Source organism: Saimiri boliviensis, chromosome 17, assembly GCF_048565385.1.
Source record: "Saimiri boliviensis isolate mSaiBol1 chromosome 17, mSaiBol1.pri, whole genome shotgun sequence".
In the NCBI taxonomy this organism is placed as follows: Eukaryota; Metazoa; Chordata; class Mammalia; order Primates; family Cebidae; genus Saimiri; species Saimiri boliviensis.
Window position 1 is genome coordinate 52,336,892 of NC_133465.1, and position 12,798 is coordinate 52,349,689.

The following is a 12,798-nucleotide window of genomic DNA, read 5'->3' on the forward strand; positions in this document are numbered from 1 at the left end:
ATTTCTTATTTAATTATTTATTTTCTTTATTTTTTTTTCTTGCTGAGTAATAAACATGTTTAAGGTGGTCAATTTTCATTTTAGTGAAACTTTGATTTATTTGACAGTCTCTGACTTGTTAGGCTATTATTATTGTTATTTTATAAACATTTCCAGTTGCATTTTGATTTTCTCCTTGATCCGAGAGTTACTTAGGAGGAAACTTTAAATTTCAAAGCAATTTAAATGTCATTATTGCCTTAAGTTTGTTGTTTATATCTAGTTGTATTTTATTGTGGTCAGAGAATGAGGTCTATAATAGAGGGTTTGATAGTTCTCTAGTTCATTAGAGACAGAATTCCCTCAATCTTTGTATTTACTATTTAAAAATCAAAATCAAATTAGTTGGTTGCAGGGATAGGCTAGGTAAGGTAAATTCACTCATTTCACTCTTTGTCTTGGAAGTCCATATGACTTTTTCAAGTAGCTCATTCCATAATTTTGGACAGCTACAGAAATAGAAAATTATTTCACATATTTGGCGGAAATCCATTCCTGGAACCATATTTAACATTTAGACTCTTACTGCCATTAATAGCCCTCCAGAAATGTCAAGATAATTCACATATTCTCATTCTTTCCCACTAAATTCATCTTCTCTCTAGACTCAAATATACTTTCAACTCTTCTTCATGACCTGTTTTTGAAACTTCTTACCAATGACTAATGACTATATCATATTAACAAAATCCTGAGAGATGCCTTTTTAGAAATATACTTTGGAAATGTGAACTTCTAAAGTCTTTTTAAATCAAGGGAGGTCAGCCATGGTCTTCCTAGTTTAAATATTTGTTACTGTGCTAAACATAAGAGACTATGACAATTCTCTAAAATGGGTGAAGTTAGCAAGGGATGCAGGGAAGAAAAGAGAAAAATTGGCATTTAGGAGGAGTTATGAAGAATGGAGAGGACTTTACTGAAATGTTGAGCTTACTGAGACAATAACAAGAGAAACTTTAGCATACTTTAGTCTGTAGCAGAATAGCTCACCCCAAACCCAGACATTTAACAAATTAATTTTAAGAATAAAGAAAAGGGTTATTTTAAACTATTAGGGTTCCAAATAGAAAGCTGTTGGAGTGGAGAAAACTACTGAAATAGGGTTATAGAAAATTATCAGAGTAGAGAATGGACCACTCTGCACATTTAAATGGGCACATGGGGCTGGTGACTGCCTTATTGGACATTGTGGATCTCAAAGAGGCCATCAGTTTTGTTGTTATGCTCAAAAGATTTAGATCCATGTACTGAATTACATGTTATTATGTATATTCTCTGTTTGTAGCACTGAATGAGACTATCAATACATTGGACTCCATGAAAGAAAACTGTCAGTTTGAGAAAGACAAAAATCCAGATGTACTTGAAAGCACTGATAGGCTTTCTTTTACTGATGACATTCTTCGGAAAATAATGGGTGACTCCTTTGCTGATGGTGAGTTGATTTGGCAGATAGCCAGCAGCTTGTATACAAAATTTCTCTGAATTTTATTTAGTTGTTTTTTTTTTTTTGTTTTGTTTTTTAATTTAGGAAGGTCAGCCATGGGGTTCCTAGTCCAAATGTTTTATATTACTGTTCTTCTAAATTTTTATCCAAGGATTTAAAACTATTTTACCAAGTACTAATCAAGTCTTAATACTTGGTCCCTAAATCACACCATTAACTTGTTGGACACTTTACTGTAGAACATATTTAGGTCTACACGTTATATGTGCCCACAGAGATTTAGTCATTACAGTATCAAGTTCCTTGGTGATCCGATGACCTGGATTGTAAAATTGGTCTCAGAGTATTTACATATTTTGTTGCATGGCTTTGAAGAATAATTTTATTTCAAAGTTAACCTTTTTCCTTTTATGTGTTTTAGAGAGGTCTTAATGGTTTTGTAACTTTCTGTTTTTGGGTGAAAGACCCTTTGAGAAGTACAAGGTATTGTTGAACAATTAAAATATGTTTATTTCTATAGCCAAATGTAAGTGTTGAGTTGGTTTTTACTTTATTTATGAAGAATTTACCTGATCCATCTATATACCTTCAACTTGGTTGTACTGAGGTGGATTTCATCCCATATTTAGAAAGCCATTTCCTGACCATACTGCCCAAAGTAATTTATAGATTCAATGCTATCCCCATCAAGCTACCATTGATTTTCTTCACAGAATTAGAAAAAACTACTTTAGATTTCATATGGAACCAAAAAAGAGTCTGCAAGACAATCCTAAGCAAAAAGAACAAAGCTGGAGGCATCATGGGCCTGATTTCAAACGATACTACAAGGCTACAGTAACCAAAACAGCATGGTACTGGTACCAATGGTACTGGTACAGATATATAGACCAATGGAATAGAACAGAGACCTCAGAAATAACGCCACACATCTACAACCATCTGATCTTTGACAAACCTGACAAAAACAAGCAATGGGGAAAGGATTCCCTATTTAATGAATGGTGTTGGGAAAACTGGCTAGCCATATGCAGAAAACTGAAACTGGACCCCTTCCTTATACTTCATACCACAATTAACTCAACATAGATTAAAGGCTTAAATGTGAGACCTAAAGCCATAAAAACCCTAGAAGAAAATCTAGGCAATACCATTCAGGACATAGGCATGGGCAAAGACTTCATGACTAAAACAACAAAAGCAATGGCAACAAAAGCCAAAATTGACAACTGGGATTTAATTAAAGAGCTTCTGCAAAGCAAAATATCATCAGAATGAACAGGCTATCTATGGAATGGGAAAAAATTTTCACAGTCTATCCATCTGACAAAAGTCTAATATCCAAAATCTACAAGGAACTTAAACAAATTTACAAGAAAAAAACAACCCCATCAAAAAGTGGACGAAGGATGTGAACAGACATTTCTCAAAGGAGGACATTTATGTAACCAACAAACTTATGAAAAAGAGCTCATCATCACTGGTCATTAGAGAAATGCAAATCAAAACCACAATGAAATACCATCTTACACCAGATGGAATGGTGATCATTAAAAAGTTCGGAAATAACAGATGCTGGAGGGCGTGTAGAAAAATAGGAATGCTTTTATACTGTTGGTGGGAGTATAAATTAGTTCAACCACTGTGGAAGACAGTGTGGCTATTCCTAAAGGATCTAGAACCAGAAATATCATTTGACCCAGCAATCCTATTACTGGGTATATACTCAAAGGGTTATAAATCATTCTGCTTTAAAGACACATGCACACGTATGTTTATTGCAGCACTATTTACAATAGCAAAGACATGGAACCAAGCCAGATGCCCATCAATGATAGACTAGATGAAGAAAATGTGGCATATATACCGTGAAATACTATGCAGCCATAGAAAGGATGAGTTCATGTCCTCTGCCAGGATATGGATGAAGCTAGAAACCATCATTCTCAGCAAACTAACACAGGAAGAGAAAACCAAACAGTACATGTTCTCACTCATAAGCAGGAGTTGAACAATGAGAACACACGGACACAGGGAGGAAAACATCACACACCGAGGCCTGTGGGAGAGTAGGAGGCTAGCGTAGGGACAGCATTAGGAGAAATACCTAATGCAGATGATGTGTTGATGGGTGCAGCAAACTACCATGGCACGTGTATACCTGTGTAACAAAGCTGCACATTCTGCACATGTATCGCAGAACTTAAAATATAATAATAAAAAAGAAAGCAATTTCCTGCCTTTAAATTTAGCTTCATCTAAAAAATGTAATTAGGTTGGGGGCAGTGGCTCACACATATAATCCTAGCACTTTGGGAGGTTAAGGCAGGCAGATCAGCTGAGGTCAGGAGTTTGAGAACAGCCTGGCCAACGTGGTGAAATCGCATCTCTACTAAAAAAACTACAAAAATTAGCCTGGGATGGTGGTGCATGACTGTAGTTGTAGCTACTTGGGAGGCTGAGGCAAGAGAATGCTTGAATCTGGGAGGTAGAGGTTATAGTGAGCCGAGATGATGCCACTGCACTCCAGCCTGGGTGACAGAGCAAGACTCTGCCTCAAAATAAATAAATAAACAAATAAATAAATAAATAGCCTGGCCAATGTGGTGAAATCCCATCTCTACTAAAAAAAATACAAAAATTAGCCTGGCATGATGGTGCATGACTGTAGTTGTAGCTACTTGGGAGGCTGAGGCACGAGAATGCTTGAATCTGGGAGGTAGAGGTTATAGTGAGCCGAGATGATGCCACTGCACTCCAGCCTGGGTGACAGAGCAAGGCTCTGCCTCAAAATAAATAAATAAACAAATAAACAAACAAACAAATAAATAAATAAATAAATAAATAGTATGATCAAATCCCTCATTGCCCCCCACCTCACACCAAGGAATATTTGGCAATATCTAGAGACAGTGTTGGTTATCACAACTGATGGGAGAGTACTACTGGCATCTAGTGAATAGAGGCAAGGATTGCTGCTAAACATCCTACAATTTACAGATAATAATACCCTTGCCCCTAAATAATTATCTGGCCAAAAATATTAATAGTGTCTAGGTTCAGAGATCTTGTTTTAGAGTTATCATATAAAATTGCCCAAACCTACTATTTTTAGAGTACTTTTTATAGGTTAGTTGTTTTGTTCATCCTGCTTAAAACAAAAAACACAAATTAAAGCAAATATATTTTATGTATATTTTAATCTCTGTTTGCTTCAAGATAATACCTGGGCTGAGTTATTCTAAACTGTTCTTTAAGTACAGCAGTGTTCATCTATGCAAATGGACAGATTTTATTTCTGCTGTTTGTTCCTCAGATCTCTATACCAATTTGCATCTCGGTAGGAAGTGTGTGGGGTAAATGGTATAACTGTAACTTGTTCTTAGGAAAAATTCTAGGATGAGGTAGTAGATAGGTAGGTAAGAGATCAAGAAGGACAATGTAGACCAATAATTAAGCATTTTATTGAATAGATGGGCTGGGGATTAACTTGTCCCTTTAGGAAGAAAGGAAGCATTTGTGACATTAGAAACTGCCACATTTAAGGAGTTAGTGGAAGACAACCATGAGGGAGCCTAAGAAGTAAGCAAAGAATGAGGAGAGAATGGATATTTTGGGAGCCAGAGAACAATCTTTGAGAAGAAGAGAATGGTCATCGATGATAAATGTTAGTGGGAAAAGAAGTATTCAATCTGTCCATTGGTTTTCTTTTAAACCTGGGTAAGATCAGGATGCCATTCCTCATTGTGTAATCTCTCTCTCTAAATTTGCAGATTTTAGGAAAGAGGCTTCAAATCTAAAATTACCAACGGTAAATGGTGAGTAAGAACTTTGTATATGAGAAAGATTTCAATAATAAGAGATATTTTTAAGAATAATTGCCAAGTACCAATGTATTTCTAATTTTTCCTGCCTACTTCACCCAGATTACTATTTTTCCGCAATAGAAATCTGATCATGTTATCTCCCCCTATTTATAACTCTTTAAACATTTCCTGTTGTTATTAGGATAAAGATTAAAATCCTCCATGCCCTATCTCTCTAGCATTATTTTGTATCATTATCCTTGCTTTGGGTACTTCAACTAAGTTGACTTAAGTTCCTTAGATACTCTCCTTTCCGCCCACCACAAGACTTTTGCATATTCTATTCCCTGGAATATTCTTCCCTGATCCTCTTTGCCTACTGTTGTAATCCTTTTGGTGTTGCTATAACAGAATACCACAGACTGGATGATTTGTTAAAAAAAATTATTTCTTATATTTCTAGAAGCTGGGAAATCCAAGGTCAAGAGGCCCACATCTAGTGAGGGCCTTCTTGCTGTGTCATCCCATGGTAGAAGGCAGAAGGGCAAGAAAGTTTGAGAGAGCAAGAGGAGACAACTTACTTTTATAACAAGCCCACTCTTGCAATAACCGAATCACTGACATTAATTCATTCATGAGGGCAGAACCTTTGTGACTTAATCACCTCTTATTAGGCCCCACCTTTCAACACTGTTGAATTGGGGATTAAGTTTCCAGCACATAAACTTTGGGAAACACAATCAAACCATAGCATTATACCCCTGGCTCTCAAAATTGATGCCCTTTTTACATGCAAAATACATTCATTCCATCTGAATAGCCCCAAAAGTCTTGTTCCTGCATCACTCAAAGGTCCAGATTCCAGAGTCTCATCTTAATCAGATGGGTAAGACTCAAGGCATAATTCATCTTGAGGCAAATTCTCCTCCAGTAGTAAGCCTGTGAAATTAGCAAAGTACATGCTTCTAAAACACATAGGCATAGGATAGACTTATCCATTCCAAGAGGGCAAAATAAGTGAGAAGAAAGGGATAATTGGTCCCAAGTAAGTCTGAAGCCAAAAAGGGAAAACAACATTAAGTCCTAAAGCTGGAGAATAATCTCTTTTGACTCTATGAGTCAGTTATAGAAAAGCATATTATCAGTGGCTACTATAGGTCAGTTTTTTTGGTTTCCTTTGTTATATGCTCTTATTAAACTGTGCTCATTTCATAGCACTTAATTCATATTATAAATATCTGTTCATGTTTTTGGTTATTTGATTAATATCTCTTCCTCCCACTTACCTTTACCTGGTATCACTGGGTCAAGAACTGTCTCCACTTTGCTTACCATTGTATCTCCAGGATTTAGCACAGTCCTGGCTCTTATTATACTCTTAAAGATAACTAATACTAGCATCTGATACTTATGTAATATTTACTATGCTATATATTGTTCCAAATCTTTTGTTATTAACTCATAATCATAAATAATTATTGAATGAATGACTGAATAGATCTGTCTTCTTATCTCTTTAGCCTCACCTTTTATTACTTCTGCATTCGTATTTATTCTGTAGCCACACTACTTAGCACAACTTAAATTGGCACTATTTGCTTTTTTATTTGCATGTACTGTTTCCTTTGGATGCATTCGCTGACAGACAAACTAACATTACCCCCCTAAACTCAGCTCAAATATCATTTCTCATGCCATAAGACTGCCAGTATTCATCACTTATTAAATCTAGGTTAGGTGAATCATTTCAATGCTTCCATAATTTTGTATGTGTATTTTTCTCATATCACTTACTATATAATATATTATAATTTTATTTATAGATATGACAGATTTATTCTCACTCATTAAGGAACTTACAAACTCTTTGACAAGAGAGACTGAATTTTTTTATTGTTGATCTTAGAAGCTGTAAAGTAATTGTTAGTAGAGTGAATATAGGTCTAAGATGATATTATGGTGTTCTTTCCAAGTGACCTCCATGAAGGTTTAGATCTCCTGGTGTAATGCAACAATTTTCAGAATATGGAAACATAGACGACTTCATTTGGGGGTTGAGGGAAAAATGGATTGAGAAATGATAGGAATGAAAAATTAGGCTGGGTGTGGTGGCTTACACCTGTAATCCCAGCACTTTGGGAGGCCGAGGCAGGAGGATCACTTGAGCTCAGAAGTTCGAGACCAGCCTGGCCAACATGACAAATCCTTGTCTCCACTAAAAATTCAAAAAAATTAGCTGGGCATGGTGGTATGCACCTGTAATCCCAGCTACTCAGGAAGCTAAGGCAGGAGAATTGCTTGAACCTAGGAAGTGGAGTTTTCCGGTGAGCCGATATTGCACCACTGTACTCCAGCCTGGGTGACAGTGTGAGACTCCATCTCTAAATAAATAAATGAATAAATACCAGATAATGATTATGTTTAAATTGATGTGAGATCAACAGAACTGCCCCATTTGGTTATATGGGTTGTGCTTTGCATACGGGTGCCTGGTTGAGAGAGCACAAGTGGAGGCTGAAATGCAGTTCATACTCCAAGCTTTGAACCTCTTTGCTAGATTGCAGTTGCCTAGTGAAAGGTGCCCTTTTTTGTAACTGATGCGTAGTAAGGAGGTGTCTTTTTCCAATTTACACAAAAGCACAATATGAACTGTCTCAGGCCCTGGGCTCAGAAGCTTCAATCTCTAATTTTAGCCTTTATTTACATCATCAGATGATAGAAATCCTTAGACTTATATGTACAGGGCATAACTATTACTTAAGGGAGGCATACAGCTCATTCAGTTTTTAATGGATGAATGAATGAAGATAAAGTCTTATTATAATATATGTCAATAGCCCATCATATTATTCTCTTGGCCATAAAATTTTTTTGTTTCAAATGCTGCTTGAGGGAAGTGGGCCATCAGTTACAAATAGAAAATATTGTTTCCTTTGGAGAGATTTTGATTCAGACAATATTTAATTTGAGGGTTACCTATAGTAAATTTTGGACAAATTATTTTGAATGTTTTTTACACTATAATATCTTGTATACATTTATCTTTGTAGAGATTAAAGAAGCTGCTTACATCTTGTCACATGTTGATAATGCCAAGATTGGTATACCTGACTTGGAGCATGCCTTAAAATGTTTGAATGTTAATTTACCTGAGGAGGACTTCAATGAAGCCCTTAACAGTTGTAACATCAGTGGTGAGCAGTTTTTGGCCTGAGATTCTTTTCATTTTTTTCCTACTTATGAAAAATAGTCTTAGAGTGTAAGATGCTAAAGGGAGTAATTTTTCTGTTGGAGGCTTAGGTTGATACAAATTAGAGCCAAACCAGTGTACTAATTTAAATATTCATTGAACTTATCTATCTACTCATACTCATATGGATACTGTATGTGCTTATTTAGATAATTACCATTCATTACTTATAAGCATGTGTGGAAAAATGCCATAAATTTTATATATAATAAAATAAAGACATGATGACAGCAGCTTATTTTGATATACAATCTTTTTCAGAGTAGGTCTTCCTTCTTTCTTTTTTTTTTTGTGATTATTATTATTATTATTATTATTATTTTTTTTTTATTGCATTTTAGGTTTTGGGGTACATGTGATGAACATGCAAGATTGTTGCATAGGTACACACATGGCAGTGTGCTTTGCTGCCTTCCGTCCCCTCACCTGTATCTGTCATTTCTCCCCATGCTATCTCTTCCCACCTCCCCACCCCCCGCCCCTCCCCCATTTCCCCCCAACAGACCCCAGTGTGTAGTGCTCCCCTCCCTGTGTCCATGTGTTCTCATTGTTCAACACCCGCCTATGAGCGAGAATATACGGTGTTTGATTTTCTGCTCTTGTGTCAGTTTGCTGAGAATGATGGTTTCCAGGTTCATCCATGTCCCTATAAAGGACGTGAACTCATCGTTTTTGATGGCTGCATAATATTCCATGGTGTATATGTACCACATTTTCCCTATCCAGTCTATCATCGTTGGGCATTTGGGTTGGTTCCAGGTCATTGCTATTGTAAACAGTGCTGCAATGAACATTCGTGTGCATGTGTCCTTGTAGTAGAATGATTTATAATCCTTTGGATATATACCCAGTAATGGGATTGCTGGGTCAAATGGGATTTCTATTTTTAAGTCCTTGAGGAATCGCCACACTGTCTTCCACAATGGTTGAATTAATTTACATTCCCACCAACAGTGTAAAAGTGTTCCTATTTCTCCACATCCTCTCCAGCATCTGTTGTTTCCCGATTTTTTAATGATCGCCATTCTAACTGGTGTGAGATGGTATCTCAATGTGGTTTTGATTTGCATTTCTCTGATGACCAGTGATGATGAGCATTTTTTCATATGTTTGTTGGCCTCCTGTATGTCTTCTTTTGTAAAGTATCTGTTCATATCCTTCGCCCATTTTTGAATGGTCTTGTTTCTTTTTTTCTTGTAGATCTGCTTTAGTTCTTTGTAAATTCTGGATATCAGCCCCTTGTCAGATGGGTAGACTGCAAAAATTTTTTCCCATTCTGTTGGTTGCCGATTCACTCTACTGACTGTTTCTTTTGCCGTGCAGAAGCTGTGGAGTTTGATTAGGTCCCATTTGTCTATTTTGGCTTTTGTTGCCATTGTTTTTGGCGTTTTGGTCATGAAGTCCTTGCCTACACCTATGTCCTGAATGGTTTTGCCTAGATTTTCTTCTAAGGTTTTTATGGTATTAGGTCTGATGTTTAAGTCTTTAATCCATCTGGAGTTAATTTTGGTGTAAGGTGTCAGGAAGGGGTCCTGTTTCTGCTTTCTGCACATGGCTAGCCAGTTTTCCCAACACCATTTATTAAACAGGGAGTCCTTTCCCCATTGCTTGTTTTTGTCAGGTTTGTCGAAGATCAGATGGTTGTGGGTATGTTGTATTTCCTGTGAGGCCTCTGTTCTGTTCCATTGGTCTATATCTCTGTTTTGGTACCAGTACCATGCTGTTTTGATTACTGTAGCCTTGTAGTATAGTTTGAAGTCCGGTAGTGTGATGCCTCCCGCTTTGTTCTTTTTGCTTAGAATTGACTTGGCTATGCGGGCTCTCTTTTGGTTCCATATGAAGTTTAAGGTGTTTTTTTCCAGTTCTGTGAAGAAGGTCATTGGTAGCTTGATGGGAATAGCATTGAATCTGTAAATTACTTTGGGCAGTATGGCCATTTTCACGATGTTGATTCTTCCTAACCATGAACATGGAATGTTTCTCCATCTGTTTGTATCCTCTCTTATTTCGTTGAGCAATGGCTTGTAGTTCTCCTTGAAGAGGTCCTTTACGTTCCTTGCTAGTTGTATTCCTAGGTACTTTATTCTCTTTGTAGCAATTGTGAATGGCAGTTCGTTCTTGATTTGGCTCTCTTGAAGTCTATTACTGGTGTATAGGAATGCTTGTGATTTTTGCACGTTGATTTTGTATCCTGAGACTTTGCTGAAGTTGTTTATCAGTTTCAGGAGATTTTGGGCTGAGATGATGGGGTCTTCCAGATATACAATCATGTCATCTGCAAATAGAGACAATTTGATTTCCTCCTTTCCAATTTGGATACCCTTTATTTCTTTTTCTTGCCTGATTGCTCTGGCTAGAACTTCCAGTACTATATTGAATAGGAGTGGTGAGAGAGGGCATCCTTGTCTAGTGCCAGATTTCAAAGGGAATGCTTCCAGTTTTTGCCCATTCAGTATGATATTGGCTGTTGGTTTGTCGTAAATAGCTTTTATTGTTTTGAGATACGTTCCATCAATACCTAGTTTATTGAGGGTTTTTAGCATAAAGGGTTGTTGAATTTTGTCAAAAGCCTTCTCTGCATCAATCGAGACAATCATGTGGTTTTTGTCTTTGGTTCTGTTTATGTGGTGAATTACGTTTATGGACTTGCGTATGTTGAACCAGCCTTGCATCCCCGGGATGAATCCTACTTGATCATGGTGGATGAGCTTTTTGATATGCTGTTGCAATCGGTTTGCCAGTATTTTATTGAAGATTTTTGCATCTATGTTCATCATGGATATTGGCCTGAAATTTTCTTTTCTTGTTGAGTCTCTGCCGGGTTTTTTTATCAGGATGATGTTTGTCTCGTAAAATGATTTGGGAAGGATTCCCTCTTTTTGGATTGTCTGGAATAGTTTCAGAAGGAATGGTATCAGCTCCTCCTTGTATGTCTGGTAGAATTCAGCTGTGAACCCATCTGGACCTGGGCTTTTTTTGGGTGGTAGGCTCTTTATTGCTGCCTCGACTTCAGACCATGTTATTGGTCTATTCAGGGTTTCGGCTTCTTCCAGGTTTAGGCTTGGGAGGTTGCAGGTGTCCAGGAATTTATCCATTTCTTCCAGGTTTACTAGTTTATGTGCATAGAGTTGCTTGTAATAATCTCTGATGATGGTTTGGATTTCTGTGGAATCTGTGGTGATATCCCCTTTATCGTTTTTTATTGCATCAATTTGGTTATTCTCTCTTTTCTTTTTTATTAATCTGGCTAGTGGTCTGTCTATTTTGTTGATCTTTTCAAAAAACCAGCTCCTGGATTTATTGATTTTTTGAAGAGTTTTTTGTGTCTCTATTTCCTTCAGTTCTGCTCTTATCTTAGTTATTTCCTGTCTTCTGCTAGGTTTTGAGTTTTTTTGATCTTGCTCCTCTAGCTCTTTCAATTTTGCTGATAGGGTGTCAATTTTAGATCTCTCCTTTCTTCTCATGTGGGCACTCATTGCTATATATTTTCCTCTAGAGACTGCTTTAAATGTGTCCCAGAGATTCTGGTATGTTGTGTCTTCGTTCTCATTGGTTTCGAAGAACATCTTTATTTCTGCCTTCATTTCATTGTTTATCCAGTCAACATTCAAGAGCAAGTTGTTCAGTTTCCATGAAGCTGTGTGATTCTGAGTTAGTTTCTGCATTCTGAGTTCTAACTCGATTGCACTGTGGTCTGAGAGACTGTTTGTTATGATTTCTGTTCTTTTGCATTTGCTGAGGTGTGATTTATTGCCAATTATGTGGTCAATTTTAGAGTAGGTGTGATGTGGTGCTGAGAAGAATGTATATTCTGTGGATTTGGGGTGGAGAGTTCTGTAAATGTCTATTAGGTTTGCTCGTTCCAGGTCTGTGTTCAGGTCCTGGATATCCTTGTTGATTTTCTGTCTGGTTGATCTGTCTAATATTGACAATGGGGTGTTAAAGTCTCCCACTATTATTGTGTGGGAGTCTAAGTCTCTTTGTAAGTCATTAAGAACTTGCCTTATGTATCTGGGTGCTCCTGTATTGGGTGCATATATATTTAGGATCGTTAGCTCTTCTTGTTGCAGTGATCCTTTTACCATTATGTAATGTCCTTCTTTGTCTCTTTTGATCTTTGTTGCTTTAAAGTCTATTTTATCAGAGATGAGAATTGCAACTCCTGCCTTTTTTTGCTCTCCATTTGCTTGGTAGATCTTCCTCCATCCCTTTATTTTGAGCCTTTGTGTATCCTTGCATGTAAGATGGGTTTCCTG

At 37.0% G+C, this 12,798-nt stretch overlaps 1 protein-coding gene across 10 annotated transcripts in view; it reads left to right on the forward strand.

Annotated features, from left to right (window-relative positions):
- EFCAB13 (EF-hand calcium binding domain 13) overlaps window positions 1-12,798 on the forward strand; it is a 277,023-nt gene that overhangs the window by 66,235 nt on the left and 197,990 nt on the right. For all 10 annotated transcript variants that reach the window (XR_012514684.1, XM_074388801.1, XM_074388793.1 and 7 more), the window contains 3 exons: window positions 1,325-1,474; window positions 5,260-5,304; window positions 8,343-8,486. Coding sequence is in view for 9 of the 10 variants with exons in the window: in XM_074388801.1 (XP_074244902.1) it covers window positions 1,325-1,474; window positions 5,260-5,304; window positions 8,343-8,486 (339 nt within the window). In the remaining variant the exon portion in view is untranslated. The remainder of the gene's footprint in view (window positions 1-1,324; window positions 1,475-5,259; window positions 5,305-8,342; window positions 8,487-12,798) is intronic.